The sequence below is a fragment of the Elephas maximus genome, chromosome 9 (assembly GCF_024166365.1).
Source record: "Elephas maximus indicus isolate mEleMax1 chromosome 9, mEleMax1 primary haplotype, whole genome shotgun sequence".
NCBI classification, from domain to species: domain Eukaryota; kingdom Metazoa; phylum Chordata; class Mammalia; order Proboscidea; family Elephantidae; genus Elephas; species Elephas maximus.
The window spans coordinates 85,886,246-85,907,497 of record NC_064827.1 but is presented as its reverse complement, the minus strand read 5'-3'; the positions used below and the strand labels follow the sequence as shown (position 1 = coordinate 85,907,497).

General features: G+C 40.1%; 1 protein-coding gene across 10 annotated transcripts in view; it reads left to right on the top strand.

The window, feature by feature from the left end:
- Positions 1-21,252, top strand: part of TRPM3 (transient receptor potential cation channel subfamily M member 3) — a 625,242-nt gene that overhangs the window by 529,302 nt on the left and 74,688 nt on the right. For all 10 annotated transcript variants that reach the window (XM_049895512.1, XM_049895509.1, XM_049895508.1 and 7 more), the window contains one exon: positions 2,489-2,663. In XM_049895512.1, the coding sequence (XP_049751469.1) occupies positions 2,489-2,663 (175 nt within the window). The remainder of the gene's footprint in view (positions 1-2,488; positions 2,664-21,252) is intronic.

Sequence of the window (21,252 nt, the reverse complement as noted above, 5' to 3'; positions counted from 1 at the left end):
ACCACATGAAGTGTTTCATATATATCTCATTTGATCCTTACAAAAATAGTATACGTTATTGTTGTTGTTGTTGTTATCCCCAGTTCATAAATGTATACACCAAGGTTAAACAACTTGTCCAAAGCCACCCAACTAGTTTTGCTAGTAGAGCCAATATGAAAACCCAGGCAGTCTGTCACCCAAGAACACATGCTTAATTTAACACAGCATATGTTCTCCCCTATAGAATTTTTGCAAAAAATTAATCTTTGACTATTACAAAATAGCTATATTTACAAGAATGGAATGGAATCAGCTCTCTTAATATTGAACCAACTGGGCAATGTATCTTTATAAACACAGGTAACTAGCCCCAATTCTCACAAATAATACTCTATTTCTACATTCTACTCTACAAGATTATGGTATTTGTTTAGAAATTAAGACTTCTTTGAAATATATGAAGCTGAGTCTTTGGAAAGAATGTTTCTTCCCTTTGAGTATTTGTTTTGACCCTTGGGGTAGATATCACAATCAATCTGAGTGGAAAAAATCCTGAGAAATTAAATTAGAACAGTTGATGTGTTTACTGGTGGAGTTCTCTTGGGCCAAACTAGCTCGTATATCTCATGAGTACCACCTTGCTCTCCCCACCCATCTTTTAATTGGTCTAAATAAGCCGAACATTAGATGCCATTAGTGTCTTTTCATTGATCGAACTTTTTATAAGTAAATGATGAATGAATTTTACAAAATTAAAAAGAGAACAAGCAAGAGAAAATGAAAAACAGGCCCATGTTTCCTATAAAACTGTTTGAGCACAGTTGGCTCACTTGCTTTAGGAGAGATCTGAGACCACTAAGCTGTGGAAGAAATAACAGTGAACTAGCCCACATTTTTAAGGACAGTGAACAAATATGAATGAATGTCAAATTTTGAGATTCATATTTAGCTTCAAAGTCATAACATTTGTGCAGTAGATTTAGAAATTGCCTTGAAAGTTGATTAACTGACTTCATATATATTGGGACCTTAGGGTCCTAAGGCATGCAGGAAGGCTGTGATGTTTGAAACCCAATAATCCCAAACAGGCACCATTGAATGTGCTCTTTTAACATATGCTCAATGGAAGCCTTCATTGTCACTGATGAAATTATCATTAGTCTTTCTTTGTGGATGGACATCCCTTCCAGAAATTTGATGTTCAAAAGAAGGTAGTCTTTGTATTAGATGGTTTCATGCAAACCAGTCTCTAACTAGCTTAACCCTTGAAGGAATATACAGACTTATAGAAGGGCATGATGGAACTGGCCTTAGGGAACTATGATAACTAGGGACTCAAACATTATCAGGTCTCTCTCTCTCTCTCTCATGCGTATCTGCTTCATTCAGTCATATCATTTTCCCCAGTGGGGGCCTGACCTAGCCTCAGACACTCTGAATTCACATCATTAGAGAGAGGGAAGGGGAATTTCAGTTGAAAAAAATCTAAAGAAAGGATCTCATTGGCCTATCAGGTGCCATTTTCCTACCTCCTATCACTGTTGCCGAGGAGCAAGTTACCATGATGAACCTAGCCTGGAAAGCATACCTACTTTACAGCCAAAATGGATGGGACATGTTTCTAAAAGAAGGCATAAACAATAGTCATTGTATCCTCATCCATTTCGGGTGATAAGAGGAATGTACATTGGCATATGAGAAACAGATCCCAGATAACATGTATCATGGAAACAAACAAGGAAGAAAGGAATAAAGAACAAAAAACATTGTACTAGAATGCAGTCCAGGGAATTTTACAAACACGTCAAGATGAAAATCCAGCATGTCAACAGCAAGCACGGGTATGAGTCGTTAGGCTACAAGATTCTAATACCTAAGAAAATACCCTCTGTGGCTGATAGGATACCTTGCAGGAGAAGTATAGAAAGAATGGTTCTCTGAAGCGTGGTTTATGGTGGAAGATTGTGGAATGGAGATAGGGCCACAAGAAGAAGACTGCATATCATGAATATTTGGTTTGTCCTAGCTTTGTTCACAATTATTGTCTTGAGCTTTCCAACTCATTAGCCTTTCAGTACCTAGAAAGGAAATGTGTACCATTGCAACAGCCCTTGAAATAGTTCAACACTCCCAATTCCAATTTTGCTAAGAAGAAAGAGGAGGACCCTCACCTCCCTCAGAAGAAGAAAAAAAGTTAGAGGTCCAAGCTTCTGGGTTATATGACTCCCATGCAGAGATTTGACTGGGTCCCATAGACAGCAATGAAAAATGAAGAAGTCCATTGTGTGTAAGCTTTTTTTAAAATGCTTTTTGAGTTATGGATAAGATTCCGTGGATGTTGGCTTCAATAGATAAGTGTCCTTTTATCTAAACATGACTCCCTATTTTAACATCCTTTACAGAAAGCGCACCTCCTTCAAAGATTTCCATCATGTCAGCATTCATAGAAACACTCAGTCATATGGGTTTTCTTTTGTTTCTCCCTCTGCTCCCCCACCCCTTCCAGATGATAGACATGATGTACTTTGTCATTATTATGCTGGTGGTGCTGATGAGCTTTGGGGTCGCAAGGCAAGCCATCCTCTTTCCCAACGAGGAGCCATCGTGGAAACTGGCCAAGAACATCTTCTACATGCCCTATTGGATGATTTATGGGGAAGTGTTTGCCGACCAGATAGACCGTAAGCAAGTTTATGATTCTCATACACCAAAGTCAGGTATTTAACTTCAATTGAGTCATGTCTTTTTCAAGTTCATTTGTTTGTTCTCAATAAATGGCTCAAGATAGAGGACTGATTCCTAGCTTGCTATCTTGAAGGAAAAAGAAAAAAAAAACAATTACAGAAGGCGAATGTACAATTTAGAAAAGTCATCCTCAGGTGTTTCTTCAGGTATGTCCTTCATGTGACACAAATTGATACCTAGTATGCCAAATTTGACCAAGAAATGGACTGTATTTTTTAATTTTTAAAAATCTGAATTCTTTTGGGATTCAAAATCCTAGGGCCATGTGTTGAATATTTCAATATTAGGAATATATTATGTCACTACTCCCCACGCCTACCCCAGCTCCCCCCAGTCTTTAAAAAATAAAATCTTTGGGTTTGACTTCGGAACAGATAAACAATTCTCAATTTCGCCATCAGAATTCAGAGTGAGGGCAAACATCTGCATGAGGTTTTCCTTGTACTGGAAACTATTTTCCAATTCCCTTTCCCACTGTCTTAAATTATGTGCTATTGAGACTCATAGGAAGCTGGTATTTGTTGCCTGGAAGCATGGAAAACGCCTTAAGTCATAAACCCCGAGTCGTTTGCTGTCAATGCCAGGAAAAAATAGTATCTATATCATGAAGTGCTTCAGTGTGAGGAGCAAGCCCCAGCAGACCCCTGATGTTTTGCGCCCTAATAGATGCTGATTCTCTAGAATAAATACTCCTCTTCTATCGAGTTTGAAGATAGTTGTATCCCAGTAGTCTATTCCAGGTTTTATTTGGACCAAACGTTAAGACGCACCAGGTATTGGGAAATTATCTGGGAAGAAAGTATCAGGAAAGAAACATCTTTCTGTATGGAGGAGTTGAATCCCAGGAGCAACTATTTCTCATTTTCCCTGAGGAGTTTAGCTCTAGAAATAACATCTCTCCAACACTGTCAAATTAACATATTTCAAACATTTTTTGCTGACAGGCCAGCCCTCTGAGACCTGGTCTGTGGACATGGATTAGTGTTATATAACCAGGTAGTATAGCTTATTAAGAGCAGAAGCTGAGACTAGTCAGCACAGCACACGCCTCCTCCCCACAGCCCCCTACCTGTTTGGACTGAGACCAGGAAAATAAGGAAAAATCACCTAAGAATGAGAGTCCTAGGCCTGTGAAGAGAGTATATTGGTACGCTGGCAACAGGACACACTAGTATGTCATCTTCCCTTCCTTGATAGATTTTAAACAAATGCCCCTCCCTTCTCAAAATGAGTTCTCTGGGGCAAGCACGCCTCCTTGGAAAACATAATTGGAACAAATATTCATTTCACAAGACTCAGCCAATTCACTGAGAAAGAATGTTAACTTCATCTCCCAATTGTAATGTCTTTGGTTAGCAATGTGTAGCCTTCACCAAGACAGCTCTCCAGTGATGGGGGGGTGGGGGGGAGTCCTTTCAAGGTCCTCCTTTCAAATGGTCCCTAAAGGCAAAACAACACTTAAAAAGCCCACCAATGTTCATTTTCCTCAGAGATTAAATGTGCTGTTTTCCTCCCTGAAAAATTGCTTTTCCACTTAGTTAAATCGTTTTGCCTTTTCTGGTTCTCCTTTCTTCCCCTAAATAAGATGAAGACCCCAAGGGTGTTTCAACAATACAACATTCTGGGGCGGGAGAAGGAGGGAGGTGTAGGTATGTTTTATAAATAGGATTCTGTCTGTCCCTCTACAAGTGGCCATTTATTGATGTTGTACTACGAACCCAGCCTAGTGCAACAAACACCACCATCTGGCTGAATCAGAGGATTTACTATTGTTATTTTAAAAGAAGGGCTGATTGTAGTTTAGAACTTGAAACACCCCCCTCCCCACCCCCAGAGACAGAAGAGTGGTGCTTTGTGCGACTGAAGTATGAAAATAGATTTCCCTCACTGTTAATTAGATCTGTGATGTTGTCTACGCGTGTGAGAATAAATTTCTACCCCAAGTCCCAGTATATCACTGGCCCAACTTTGGATGGTTACAACCTTTGTGACCCCTTGCCCCAACCATTTACCTTCCTTTTTGATGTTCTGAAATAACTGCAGTAGTATTGTCCCCACTGTTCTAAGCTAAATCAGCCAGTTTTCTGTCTAGAGTGCTCAAGAGTATTTGTCCTTTCTCAAATGGGTTTAGAAGGCTGCCTGTAAATCTGTCATGACATTTGGCTGAGGTCATTGGACATCCTAGTCCTCTGATTTGATTTTCCTGTTGAGGTGCTGAGTGGGCCCAGTTGGGGTTGGGTGACGACTTCACCCGGTCATTCAGAAGAACTGCTAGGGAGACCCAAGTACCAAGCTATTTGAGAAAGGCACAAATCATTTCAGCTGCCCTACGGTGTGTTGCCTTTTTTCTGTGCCGCGTCCAGGTTGGTTTGTGAAGCATGTATTCAGGCTGATCAGATCTCATATCCACCTGGACCCACGGCCCTGCCCAGGGCCTGCCAATCCCATCCTGTGGACGTGCCCTGTGGACCTCTCCAAGTGCTGCTCATCCAAAAACGCCTTCCCAGAGCAATCATCTCTAACATAATGCACGCGCTCCATATCTAACTCTTTCTGTTGTGAACTTCAATATTGCTGAACCCATTTCATGTTTGGGAAAACAATCTCTTCATTAATTGGAATACATGTACATGAATGTACATGGATGTATATGATGGGGCCTAGAATGGATTCTTAACATCAGTCTTCCACCTCCAAAGGGAGGACAGCTCTCAGTCCCTCACATGTGGGAGGCAATGTTACCTAACTACAGATTCTTGACATGCGTTTCATGTTCTTTCCTATAGTTTGTCCTAAACACAGAGGCTATCAATGAAGCCAAAGAAGCTAGGATGAGACTTGTAAGGTTACTTTCCAAATGTGCTAAAAGAATAAAGTCGTTGTAAAATGACAAAATAACTTAGGTGCTTTTCACCTCTGAACTGAATTGCACCAACGTGAATGATAAACCATAGCTGGTGAGTCTATTCTGACTCATTGTGACCCTATAGGACAGAGTACAACTGCTCCATAATGTTTCCAAGGAGCAGCTGGTGGATTCGAACTGCCAACCTTTTGGTTGGCAGCGAAACTCTTAACCACTACGCCACCAGGGCTCATCCAGCATTGATCTAGATAGAGGCTAAAATATTTTATTTGGTGTAGCAGGTAGAGGGGAGTGCAGGAATGTGATTGGGAGCAGAGGATAATGAAACTGGGGCAGGACTATGATGGTCTATTCTACCCTGAAGACTTTGCCCAACACCCTGGTTTAATTATTGGGAACTGGATTTGCTGTTATTGTTTGAGTTTGTTTGTTCCCACCCCCAAATACCCCAATCTTGTGTCCAGGTATCTATGTAAAATATATATGTACATAAAACACTAGCTCTCTAAGACCGGAACTACATGCTACCATGAAGTAGCTTGGGTTCCAGCTTGCCAAATGCATCTTTGCCATATGATGACATCCTTTTGAGCAGTCTCATTAGGTTGACCCATGTTGCATGGCTTCTGAGAGCTGGTCAGGATCCCACTGGAGCTTGAGGGGCAAAAGGCATAGAGGAGAGGAGCAATGGAATAAACTTCCCGCAGCGTCTATGCCAAAGCCAAGGGCAAAGCTAAATGAGATGGACTCTTGCCAGCTCAGAAATCTGGTCATGTGTTTTGACGTGTAAGACTCCTGGAAGTATACCTTTGTTGGCAGAGAAAATGGGGTGCCTCTGGCTTCCTCTAGTCTCTGAATGAGCGGGACTTCAATTTATTTACAGGGCATTCGCGTGTTGCCTGCCATACACTCAGATTCCCCAGGCTGAACCAGGGCAGGAGGAACGTGAATCATGCTCTTGAATGCATTAAACAAGGGTCTAAATTTAGTCCTTCTTTCTTCCTCTCTGAGTATTTTTACAAATTTGGGTAGTAATGTGAAAGCAGAATGCCCAAAACTTCCTTTCTACCATGACAATATTATTTAGCTATTTCCATTCACTGCAAATTAACTGTTCAATCTGCTTAATGCCTGGGTCAGTTTTTTTGTTTTTTTTTTTCCTTATTGCCTTGGGTTTTCATTTTCCATCTGAAATTAATAGATAATCTGGAGGAGGAGTATTTTGTTTTTTGCTTGATTCCATTTTATTATTTAGTACAGAAGGTTTGCTATGAAGCAAACATTCATGATCTTTTGTATCCACATTGTCTCCGCAATATCAACTGGATTTAAAGTGTTGTTTTTGTCAGGAAACAAGGATCAAGTATGTATGTGTAAAGCTAAAACATTTTCCTGCATTACTTTTTCTGTCTCAGATTATTTGTTCCTCACTTCAGGTGTGGAGATGAGAATGGCGTGAGGAGCCAGTCTCTAAAATACGCCTGCTTAAGGTGATGCTTAGAACAGCATGAACGGAGAAAATGGCTATTGTTATGCATTCCAATCCTTAGGCTCCAGCTCTCCAAACTCAGAGCTGTGCATCTGTTTGGTATTCGGTACTGAACTCCTCTAACGGATTCAGAGCATACAAATGCCTACCAGCTATAGCGTGGGGAGTGTTGCCTGAGCAAAGAAAGTATTTTGGAAATGAAAAACTTGAGTCCATGCCAACTGTTGAGAAAGGGGAGAAATTGTTTTGCTGGGTTTTGTTTTCAGAAATTACTAAGGAAGCAAGCCAACATCAGGCGCCACCCCCATTTTCTGTCCCTGAAAGTCAGTTCACATTCTAGAGAATACCCACCCAACTTGTTTACTAATGCAAGCTGAGGCTAAACAACAGGGCTGTCTGCAAACAGGCCTGGGTGATGACTCAGTACGCTATTGTGGTCAACATTTGTTCCGCTATCATAATATTCACTTAGCCTTTGCTCACAGGTTAGACTTTATTTGGATTTGTTCATTCTTCATTCAATGGATATTTATTTTGTTCCAACTGTGAGCTGGATATTGAGGTACAGAGATGCACATGACACAGACATTGTCTGTAGAAACTGTTAACAATGCTCAGCTGCCAACCAAAAGGTTAGAGGTTCAATTCCACCCAGAGGCCCCTTGGAAGAAAGAACTGGTTATCCACTTCTGCAAAATAAACCACTGAAAATCTTATAGAGCACAGTTTTACTCCGCCACATGTGGGATCACTATGAGTTGGAATCAACTCGACAACAACTGTTTTTTGTTTGTTTGTTTTTTACAGTTCAGGAGAGGCAAACTGACATCAACACCATACTCATAGAGAGGAGCCCAAGGATGAAAGTAGTCAGTTCTACCTGGGGTGGGAGTAGGTGAGGCTTTGGAAAGAAAGGGAAGGTTGAGCTGAGCCTTGAAATATGAGTGGATGGTTGTTAGGCAGATGGAATCAGGGAGTGTGAAGAGAGAAGAATGGCATTCCAAACTCAGACTTAGCATGGATGGAAAGTTCCAGGAACAACAAGTAATTTCATTTGGCTCAGTGTCAGGAGGCAGGAAGCAGGACAGATGAGTCTAAAGAGAGAGACAGGAGTATAGACCATGGACATAAACTCCATGCTCAAGGTAGTACCATGACTAGATTCATGTTTCTGTCAGAGTCCTCTGGCAAAACTGGGGGGGTCTGTAAGAGGGGCTGAGATTGGAGGTGAGAGGTGATGAGGACATTAGCTAATGCAATAGCAGTTGGGATGGAGAAGATAGCAGTATGAGACTTTAGGAAAGTAAAATCAGAAGGACCTGAACAAAAGTCAGGGATGGAGGTGGGAGAGATGGATGAGGATTTAAAATAGAGATGTTGGAGATCCCTTGAGATTTCTGGTTTAGTCAAAAGGGTGATGTCATCTACTGAGATAGAGAACCTGGAAGGAAAAGCTAATGGGGGAGGGGGATAATTTGTTCAGTTGGGGTTGGATTGAGTTTGACGGTGCCTATGAGAATTCCAAGAAAACCCAAAGAAGGCTATTTAGTCCATAGAACTCTGGAGCTCAGTAGAAGGAGCTGGACTGGAGATACAGATTTGGGGATCAAGACTATAACTGCCACTTAAAACCATGACAGTAGGTGAGCTTGCCAGGAACCACAAGTAGAGAGAGAAGAGAAGGCCAAAGCAGAATACTGGGAAGGGAGTAGTTAATTGTATCAAATGCAAGAGAAAAGCCCAGTTAAGTCAATATTTAATTTGACCTTTAGGAAGTCACTGGTGACTTTTGCCAGAGCATTTTCAGTTTAGTGGTGAGTGTAAAAACCAATTAGAGGGACTTAGAAGTAAATGAGCAGCAAGGCAAAGCATTTACTTAGGGAAGAGGGAGAAAAATGGTGCATATGCATGAGAAGGTGGGGGTGTGTCAGTGAAGTGGGACTTTGAGAAGAAGTGAAGTTTTGGAATCACCACTGGGGGAGATGGGAGATTTCACTGAGTTACCTGTTGTTACTGTTGTTGCTGTTGTTAGTTGCCGTTGAGTCGATTCCAACCATTGGCAACCAGTGCCATCACTAGGTGGGTATGGAGGGTGCCAACTGCATTGGGTGACTGTGTCAGAGGGGATGACACCGAAATGACTGTCTATAAACGTATCACTAATGTTAGTTATAATAACAAAAACATTTTTCATAAGCTCAGCTTACATGTACCAATATACCTACAAGGCTAAAACTCTATGCTGATTTACTTTTTGAACCTTCTAATTCACTCTAGTTACAGCTGTCATTATTACCCAATTGCAATGATGCTTCAAATCATGTGGTTTTGTCTGTGCTTGCTACAAGTATGTGTTATTGTTTTCGTTGCTAGTGTTTTCCTAGTTGCTGATTTTGTCTAGTTTTCTGGTGTTTTTTTAGTTACAATCTTGTGGTAATTAGTATTTGTGAAACTATATCAATAACTTGAGAATGAATGTGTAATTAAAGGAAAAGAAGGAGCAATTTACAGGAATTATGATCTACGAGTAGTATTAGTATTAAAAACATTACTAAGGATTCTGTATGGTCTGGTACAGGAGGTGACCCATGGGGCAGAGGAGTGACACCATGAGTTACCAGACTGGGTGACACCAATCCTAGTGATGCCACTGAAGACAACTCCATGTGCTACAGAGTAGAACTGCTCCATAGGGTTTTCAAGGCTGTGACCTTTCAGAAAAAGATCGCCAATCCTGTCTTTCAAAGCCCCTTTGGGTGAGTTTGAAACTGCCAGCCTTTTTGCTAGTAGTCAAGCGCTTAACCATTTGCACCACCAAAGGATGCAAGGATTGCCTGGGGCTACCTGTTTATTTAAAAACCAAAACCAGACTTCCAGCCACATGGAGCTGTAGACAGAAGCACCATGCCATTCCTCCACAGCAAAGACCAGAAAAACTGAGTAAAACAGAGACAAACGTCATTCCTGGAACCCTAATTGTCAAATGAAGAGATAAAGAGAACTCAGCCAAGCACCTAATGGAATAAGAAACTGACAGAGAACAGAGAGCAAGGAGAGATATGTGTGGAGGTTCCCTATCAGCTAACGCAGCACAGATTCACCATCATGAAATCCTGTTGGAGATTGGCAAACAGGGAATACAGGAAAGCACCTTCAAAGCAGGAGACAAAACACCCAATAACCAGAGATATATGCTTTCCCGTCCCCCATCATTCTACCCCCCCCCAACCTCACCCCACTTCATAGCTGACTGTGGTAGCTCGGCCGGCCAGGAAGTGCAGGATCCATGCCACTTGGATTCACCCCGCCCACATCAGAGATTGGTGGACAGGGAGTACGGGAAAGCAGCTTCAAGGAGCTCCCAGCAGGAGACAGAGCACCCAGTAACCAGTGATATATACTTCCCCACCACCCATTCTCTACCCCCTGCTGCTCTCCCTCCTCTGCTTCCCACCAGCCACAGTCTCTTGGCTGGGTGGCACTGGCTTTGGCCCCTTGCCCACTGGATTCGCCCTGCCCACACTGGCCTGCTCCCCAAGTGCCATTTTTTTGTTGCTGGTTTTGCTTTCTTCTGCTTCTTTTGGTTTCTTCTATGCCTTTCACCACCTCGTCCTCCTTCCTCTTGAACAGCTGGCTCCATGTGCCATCTTTGGTTCTTCTTGAAAGGCTGTGAAGTGCTGCTCCACTGGGGAACTGCTTCCCCAGCCCACCTGGCCACATTGGTGGGATCCCAGGGCTTTTTGTTTTGTTTTGTTTGTTTGTTTGTTTTCCTTTTCTTTTCATGGCTCAGGAGCTCCTTCTAGCCAGGATGTACTGCGCAGCCTGGGAGCCACTTCCTGGGTCTTTGCAGCCACACCACTGGAATCCTTGGGGGCTTTTCTTTTTTTCCCCTAATATTTATTTATTTATTTTTATTTTTCTCCCCTTTGTGTTTTCCCCCATTTTTCAGTTTCTCATCTCTCCACTCACACAGCAAGGTCCCGTAGCACTTTTTGTTTGTTTATTTGTTTGTTTGCTTTTGGCTCCTGTTTCTCTCTCCTCTCTCCGGTACCCACCTTAGTTCCACATATCACAACCTCCCCCCTCCTTTCTGCCTACCTACACCATGCGTTGAACATCACACACCTGAACAGCACAGGGATGGCCTACCGGAACCTGCCCTGTACTGATTCCCGGCCTGCCCCATCAGTCCTAGTATGTGCCACAAATGACTCATCCCAGCCCCTCCCCTTCAGCTGGACTTGCCCTGCTGTACCATAGCTGAGTGACTGGCCCTGCCCACTGGACAAGGAGGTGAAAAGTATCATGCCCACAGATGAGCAAACAACAAAGAATGCACAGCCTGCCTGCTCAGACATAACCAAATAAAACAAAAAAGCAGGATGAAACAAACAAATCAACAAACAAAGAAAATAACTACTGAACGTCCTGAAGACAGCAGACGGTATCAAAACATTAAAAAAAAAAAAAAAAAAGACAGGATGGTTCCAGTAGGTGTCCAAAATAAAACACCAGATGACTTGCCAGTAGAAGAAAAGGCACTAGAACTACCTGACAGGGAATTCAAATCTCTAATATTCAGAGCTATCCAAGAGCTGAAGCAAAAAGCAGACAAAAATGAGGAAAATATAGACAAATTTATGGAAAAGGCAGACACATTCATGGAAAATGCAGACAAAAAATGGAATAATTCAGGAAAATAATACAGGAACAAAATTCCAAAATAAATTCACAATTAGAAATCATAGGAAAACAACAATTACAAATCCAAAAGATAAACAAGATTTCAGAAATGGACAGTGTCATAGAAGGGCTGAGGAGCAGGTTCTATGTGACCAAAGACAGAATCAGTGAAATTAAAGACAAACACTTGGATACAACTCTGTTTGAAGAAAAATCAGAAAAAAGAACAAAGAAAAATGAAAAAACCCTGAGAATTATGTGGGATACAATCAAAAGCAAAAATTTGCAAGTGATTGGAGTTCCACATCAGGGGTAGAAAATGGAAAGCACAGAGAGGATCACGGAAGAATTGCTGACAGAAAACATCCCTAATATCATGAGCGATGAAAAGCTGACCATCCAAGAAGCTTAATGAACCTCATGCAGGATAGACCCCAAAAGAAAATCACCAAGGCGTATCATAATAACACTCGCTAAAACCAAAGACAAAGAATCCTGAGAGCCCCTCGAGAAAAACAAAAAGTCACATACAGAGGAGAAACAATAAGACTAAGCCCTGATTAATTGGGAGAAACCATGCAGGCAAGAAGGCAATGGGATGACATATATAAAACCTTGAAAGAAAAAAACTGTCAACCAAGAATAATATATCTGGCAAAACTCTTGTTCAGATATGATGCTGAAATTAGGACATTTCCAGATAAACAGAAATTAAGGGAATATGTGAAAAAACAAACCAAACTTAGAAGAATTATTAAAGGGAGTACTTCGGTCTGAGAACAACATCAGACCGCAGCCTGAATCTAGGGCACAAGATCATACCAGACAGATACCAACCTAGGAAATGAACTCTAAAGGACTATCTGAAACCAAAAGAATTACAACAGGGAACCAGAGAGGTTAATCTGTAAATGACAACAACATCAGAACAACAAAAGAGGGAATAAATGGTGTAGGTATAGAATTTTCTAATGGAGAGGAAGGCAAGGTGATAAAAAAAAAAAAAAATACACTGGTTCAAACCTATGAAGATAAGGGTAAATTTCAAGGTAACCAAAAAGAAAGTTAAGAACCCTACTCATCAAAATAAAGAAAAAAACATAAAGTCTCAGTAAAAACAAAATCTACAAAAACAGAAGAAATGAAAAACAAATCCAGAAACAAAAGGATTTCAGCACAGGAGAATAAGAGGAACAAAGAAAACATCAGCATCACACACACACAAAAAAAAAAAAAAAAACTACAAATTGACAGGAATAAATTCACATCTATCAATAATTACACTGAATGTAAATGGCCGAAATGCACCCATAAAGAGGCAGGGAGTGACAGAATGGATGAAAAAACAGGATCTATCAATATGCTGTCTACAAGAGACACACTTTAGAAACAAAGATGTAAATTTATTAAACATCAAAGGATGGAAAGAATATATCAAGCAAACAGCTACCAAAAAAGAGCAGGAGTGGCAATACTGATGTTGGATAAAATAGACTTTGAAACAAAATCCACCATAAAAGACAAAGAAGGGCATATATAATGATTAAAGGGATGATCCATCATGAAGGCATACCCATAATAACTTTCTATGCACCCAGTGATAGGGCTCCAAAATACATAAAACAAACTCTAACAGCACTGAAAAGAGAAATTGACAGTCCCACAATAATAGTAGGAGACTTCAACACACCACTTTTGGTAATGGACAGAACATCTAGAAAGAAACTCAACAAAGATACAGAAGAGCTAAGGAGCACAATCAGCCAACTTCACATCATGCACGTATACAGAACACTCCACTCAAGAACTGCAAAGTACACCTTCTTTTCTAATGCACATGGAACATTTTCCAGAATAGACCGCATCTTAGGCCATAGAGCAACCCTCAGCAAAATCCAAAACACTGAGATAATATAAAGTATCTTCTCTGACCACAATGCCATCAAGGTAGAAATTAACAACAGGAAGAATAAGGAAAAAAATCAGTTACATGGAAACTGAATAACACTCTTCTTAAAAAAACACTGCGTAATAGAAGAAATCAGAGATGGAATAAAAAAAATTCCTAGAATCAAATGAGAATGAAAACACATCATACCAAAACCTTTGGGACACAGCAAAGGCAGTCCTCAGAGGTCAAGTTATAGCAATAGATGCACACATCAAAAAAAAAAAGAAAGGAACAAAATCAAAACATTAGCTATACACCTCAAAAAAATAGAGGAAGAACAGCAAAGAAGGCCTACAGCCACCAGAAGAAAGGAAATAATAAAGATCAGAGCAGAAATAAATGAAATAGAGAACAGAAAGTATCAACAAAACCAGAAGTTGGTTCTTTGAAAGCATCAACAAAATTGACAAACCACTGGCCAAACTGACGAAAGAAAAACAGGAAAGTATGCAAATAACCCAAATAAGAAATGAAATGGGGGATGTTACAACAGACCCAACTGAAATAAAAAGGATCATAACAGAGTATTATGAAAAACTATATTCCAACAAATTTGAAAACCTAGAGGAAACGGACAAATTTCTAGAAACACATTACCTACCCATACTAACACAAAACGATGTTGAAAATCTGAACAGACCCATAACAACAGAAGAGATTGAAAGGTAATTTTTAAAAACTCCCAACAAAAAAAAGCTCTGGCACAGATGGCTTCACTGGACAATTCTACCAAACATTTAGAGAAGAGCTTACACCAATACTACTCAATCTATTTCAGACCATAGAAAAGGAACGATACTTCCAAATTTATTCTATGAAGCTAGCATAACCCTGATACCAAAACCAGGCAAACACCACAAAAAAAGAAAATTACAGACCATTATCTCTCCTGAATATTGATGCAAAAATTCTCAACAGAATTCTAGCCAATAGAATTCAGCATCATATCAAAAAATAATACACCACAACCAAGTAAGATTCATACCAGGTATGCAAAGATGGTTCAACATTAGAAAATGAATCAGTGTAATCCACCATATAAATAAAAGGAAAGAAAAGAATCACACAATCATCTCAATTGATGCAGAAAAGGCACTCGACAAAGTCCAAACCCATTCCTGGGTAAAAACTCTCAAAATAGGTATAGAAGGAAAATTTCTCTACATAATAAAGGACATCTATGCAAAACCAACAGCCAACATCATTCTTAATGGAGAGAGGCCGAAAACATTCCCCTTGAGAATAGGAACAAGACAAGGATGCCCTTTATCACCACTCCTATTCAACATTGTGCTGGAAGTCCTAGCTAGAGCAATAAAGCAAGAAAAAGAAATAAAGGGCATCCAAATTGTTAATGAAGAAGTTAAACTGTCCCTATTTCCCGATGATATGATACTATACATAGAAAACCCAAAAGACTCCATGAGACAACTACTGGAACTAATAGGAAAATTCAGGAGAGTAGCAGGATACAAGATCAGCATACAAAAATCAGCTGGATTCCTATACACCAATAAAAAGAGTGATGAAAAAGAAATCAGGAAAACATACCATTTATAATAATCCCTAAAAAAATAAAATACTCAGGAGTAAATCTAACCAGGGATGTAGAAGACCTATACAGGAAAAACTACAAAACACTACTGCAAGAAACCAAATGACATCTACATAAATGGAAAAAACATACCATGCTTATGGATGTATAGACTCAACATTGTGGAAATGACAATTCTACCCAAAGCAATTTACAAATACAATGCAATCCTGACCCAAATACCAACAACTTTCTTTAAAGAGATGGAAGAAATTATCATTAACTTTATATGGCAACGGAAGAAGCCCTGGATAAGTAAAGCACTATTGAAGAAGAAGAATAAAGTAGGAGGACTCACACTCCCTGACCTCAGAACTTACTATGCAGCTACAGTAGTCAAAACAGCCTGGTACTGGTACAACGACAGCTACACTGACCAATGGAACAGAGTTGAGGACCCACATGGGCATCCATCCACCTACAATCATCTGATCTTTGACAAGAGCCCAAAGTCCAACAAATGGGGGAATGACAGTCTTTTTAATAATGGTGTTGGCAAAACTGGATGTCCATCTGCAAAAAAATGAAAGAGGACCCATACCTCACACTATACACAAAACTAATTCAAAAAGGATCAAAGACCTAAATATAAAGCCAATAAGTATAAAGTTCATAGAAGAAAAAATAGGATCAATACTAGAGGCCTTAATACACAGCATTAACAGGGTACAAACCATAACTCACTAAAAAAACTCAAAGTGAGTTATGGTTTGTACCCTGTTAATTGCAGAAGATAAGCTAGATAACTGGGATCTTCTAAAAGTTAAATACTTATACTCCTCAAAAGACCACCAAAAGAATAAAAAGAGAACCTACAGGCTGAGAAAAAATATTTAGCTATTACAAATCAGTCAAAGCTCTAATTTCTAAAATCTACAAAAAAATCCAACACTTCTACAACAAAAAGACAAATAATCCAGTCAAAAAATGGGCAAAGGAAATGAACAGACACTTCACCAAAGAAGACATTCAAGCGGCCAATAGACACATGAGGAAATGCTCAGGATCACTAGCCATTTTTAGGTAAATGCAAATTAAAACCACAATGAGATACCATCTCACCCCAGCATTACTGGCACGAATCAAAAAAAAAATGTTGAAGAGGCTACAGGGAAATCAGAACTCTTATGCACTGCTAGAGGGAATGCAAAATGATACGGTGCTTTCTTAGAAAGCTAGAAATACCATATGATCCAGCAATCCCACTTCTAGGAATATATCCTAGAGAAATAAGAGTTGTCACATGAATAGACATATCCACACCCACGTTCACTGTAGCATTGTTCATAATAGCAAAAAGATGGAAACAACCTAGATGCCCACCAACAGATAAATGGATAAACAAACTATGGTACCTACACACAATGGAGTATTACGCAACGATAAAGAACAATGATGAATCTGTGAAGCATCTTATAACATGGATGAATCTGGAGGGCATTATGCTGAGTGAAATAAGTCAATCACAAAAGGACAAGTATTGTATAAGACCACTACTGTAAAAACTCATGAAAAGTTTACACATGAAAAGAAACAATCTTTGATGTTTACGAGGGAGGGGAAAGGTAGGGATGGAAAAACACCAAATAGACAATAGATAAGTGATAACTTTGGTGAAGGGTTAGACAGTACAGAATACTGGGGAAGCCAGCACAACGTGTACAAGACAAGGTCACAGAAGCTCCACAGACACATCCAAACTCCCTGAGGGACCGAATTGCTAGGCTGAGGGCTGTAGGGACCATGGTCTTGGGGAACATCTAGCTCAAATGGCATAACATAGTTTATAAAGAAAATGTTCCACGTTTACTTTGGTGAGTAGCATCTGGGGTCTTAAAAGCCTATGAGCGGCCATCTAAGATACTCCACTGGTCTCACCCCTTCAGGAGCAAGGGAGAATAAAGAAAACTAAAGATACAAGGAAAAGATTAGTCCAAAGAACTAACAGACCACATCCAGCTCAGCCTCCACCAGACTGAGTCCAGTATAACTAGATGGTGCCTGGCTACCAACACTGATTGCTCTGACAGGGATCACAATAGAGGGTTCCAGAAAGAGCTGGAGAAAAATACAGAACAAAATTCTGACTCACAAAAAAAGACCAGACTTACTGGCCTGGCAGAGACTGGAGAAACCCAGAGAATATGGCCCCTGGACACCTATTAGCTCAGTAATGGAGTCAATTCTGAGGTTCACCCTTCAGCCAAAGATTAGACAGGCCCATAAAACAAAATGAGACTAAAGGGGCACACCAGCCCAGGGGCAAGAACTAGAAGGCAGAAGGGGACAGGAAAGCTGGTGATAGGCAACCCAAGGTCGAGAAGGGAGAGTGTTGACATGTTGTGGGGTTGTTAACCAATGTCATAAAACAATATGTGTAATATCTGTTTAATGAGAAGCTAGTTTGTTCTGTAAACCATCATCTAAAGTACGATTAAAAAAAAAAAACCCGTTGCTGTCAAGCCGATTCTGACTCATAGCGACCCTACAGGACAGAGTAGAATTGCCCCCATAAGGTTTCCAAGGAGCATCTAGTGCCATTATTTAGTTGTGTGTTTTCTCAGTCAAGACTCAGCAGCTCAGACATAGTCTCAGGAAAGACAATGGGTTGGATTAACCCAAGACAGATGCTATGCTGTACCACTATGGCAGAAAGAAAGGAGACTAAGGCTATTAAGATGCCAGCAAGAGTTCTTAAAATTATGCATCATTAGGTGTACGATGTAGAGAGAAGAAAGTAAAGATACAATGTTGGTGAGTATCAGGAAAAAGAATGGTCAAAGGATTAGTGTTCTAGACTGAGCAGCAAGGGCATAGAAAACTAAGGATCCTGAGAGTTACGACAATAAGATATTGTAGTCAGAGAATGGTGAACTGGCATTCAGAATTAAGAGGTGGAGCAGTTTAGGATAATCTCAGAAGGGGCTCTCCTTTTGACATTAGCAGTGGCCTGTGATGACAGAGAAACATCATTTTTCTCCTTTCACAAAAATGAGCTATTTATACCACTTTGGAAGACACAGTTTTTCCTTAAACTTTTCTAGACTTGCTAATACTTTACCTGCAGTTAAAGTTGGTGCTTCATTCATCTTGGCCATTTTCAGCCTCCGTTATAATTCTGGTTTTAACAGTGTTTTGGGGACACCATTCTGTTTGCGTGATTCCAAAGCCTATGCCTTTTCGCTCTATCATGAATACTTCAAGTAAGTTCTAGGTAACTGTGTGAAAAATAAAGTGTCAGCAGATGTAATATATTCAAAATTCTTTAAACCTTCTCGAAAAAGTTCCAAATCACTTCCCAAAATGTTGCACCTAGGGGAGAAAAGTTGACTTCCCATCTAGCTGTTGGGACTGTTTTGTCACCTCTGAGGATTTAACTTAGCACTGAGGGGGAGAAAGATATTAAAAGCATGTGCCCATCTGAATAGAGACATAAATCAGTAGGTTTCCTTAAAAACTATCTTGGAACTGGTCCTGTTCGGCATGTGCAAAGTGATCTAAAAATGGGAGTCTGCAAGATTTGGAGAAGAAACTAAAAAAACCTATGGCAATGCTAAATACTAAGCCAGCAATAGCAAACTTCAGGAGGAGTTTATGTGTGTGTCAGCAGAAAAGTAGCAGATAAGATTTATCACGAACATGTTTCAAATGAAATTAGTCGTCAAACAACAATAGTCCTCTAAACTCTAGCTAGATGCAATGGGCTACAGATTAGGAAAGGTAATTGCAGTAGATTGAAAACTAGAGACACCTACATGGTATGTAACTCAAACCAAAATGATATCACATATCATCTAGAACAGTATTAAAAAGAAAATAGAAAAGGCTTTCCATACCTAATCTAAAGCTGTCAAGTACCTGTGCCTGGAACATCAAGTATAATTCTAGTCACTGCCCTCAAGAAAGACGTAAAGGCATCGAGCCAGAGAAGAGCACCCAAACTAATCAAGGGAATGAATGAAAAGCTACAATTTAAGGACAGATCAAGAAGATTAGGACTCTTCACTCTGTAAATATGAAAGTGAATATGTCTGAAGTCCATGAGCTCACAAAGTGAATCTCTCTGTGGACACAGTGAACATGACTTGGTTCCCGAAATCCCAAGACACTTGAGCTGAGAATCCCTTGAAGTGAGAGGTAAACTTAGGTCAAACAAAGAAATACCATTTTACAGAGCAGGGAGAGAACTTGTGGGATATATTTCCCCCAATAGATGTTACAGGAGAAATGAATTAATCTCAAGGAGAATTTTGAAATTTTTATCTTTTTAATCATAAAAAAAAGGAGACCCTCAACAAAAAGTGGTTGGGTTTTTGTTCCCCCAAGAAACAATTTGCTTTTTTTTAATTTATCATTTCTTTTATTTTTGTTGTCACAGAACACACACCAATTCAACAGTTACCACGTGTACAATTCATTGTCACTGATTACATTCTTCCAGTTCCAACCATCCTCCCCCTCCTTTTCTAAGTTGTTCCATCCACATTAACAGAAACTCATAGCCCCCTAAGTTTTCTATCTTTCAAGTTGCTATTGTCAATTGGATTCCATATAGATAATTCTTAAAGGAGCACAATGCTTAAGACAGACATTCTTCACTAGTTAAGCTAAATGTTGTCTGGTTTTAAAAAGACTTCAGGGGATATTTTTGGTTTAAGGTTTAAAGAATATCTCAGGGCAATAGTTTCAGGGGTTTATCCAGCCTTCATGGCTCCAGAAAGTCTGGATTTTAAAATTCTATTCTGCTTCTTCCCCCTTTTGATCAGGATTCTTCTATGGAATCTTTGATCAAAATGTTCAGTAATGGTAGCCAGGTATCATCCACTTCTTTTGGTCTCAAGATAAAGGAGGGAGTTGTTCATGGAGGCGAATAGCCACACATTCCATTTCATCCTCCTGTTCCTGACACTTCTTCCTCTGTTGCTCCAAGTGAGTAGTGACCAATTTTTGTGCCTTGGATGGCTGCTAGCAAGCCTTTAAGACCCCAGGCACTATACAATGAAATAAGAGTTAGAACAGAAATGCTAAACATGTTATTTAGGGCCATTAACTGGAATGTCCCATGAAACCATGACTCTAAACCCCCAGATCAGGGAACCAAATCCCGTGAGGTGATTGCACATAAGCAGCCTCAGCAGCTACTCTTCTTTTGTTGTTGTTGTAAATATATCTGTCACACAGCTTTTACCAGTTCAACTTTGTACGGGTGTACAACTTATTGACAGCAATTACATTAATTGGTTGTGTAACCTTACCCTTAATCAATGTGATTTTTTCCATTACTGTTAATCCCTCCTCTCTCCTTCCGTCCCGCCCCTGGTAAACCACTAAAAAACTTTGGTCTCTATGTGTTTCCCTGTTCTTGTCTTTTTATAAGTGAGGTCATACAATATTTGTCCTTTTGTGATTGACTTATTTCACTCAGTGTAACATCTTCAAGCTCCATCCATATTATAGAATGTATCAAAATTTCATTTCTCTTACTGGCTGCATAGTATTCCATTGTGTATATGTACCACATTTTGTTTATCCATTCATCCATTCCCCCATGTGTCTGTCAGTTTGTCGTACTGTGGGGGCTTGTGTGTTGCTGTGATGCTGGAAGCTATGCCACCAGTATTCAGATACCAGCAGGGTCACCCATGGAGGACAGATTTCAGCTGAGCTTCCAGACTAAGACAGACTAGGAAGAAGGACCCGGCAGTCTACTTCTGAAAAGCATTAGCCAGTGAAAACCTTATGAATAGCAGAGGAACATTGTCTGATACAGTGCTGGAAGATGAGCCCCCTGGGTTGGAAGGCACTCAAAAGATGACTGGGGAAGAGCTGCCTCCTCAAAGTAGAGTCCACCTTAATGATGTGGATGGAGTGAAGCTTTTGGGACCTTCATTTGCTGATGTGGCACAACTCAAAATGAGAAGAAACAGCTGCAAACATCCATT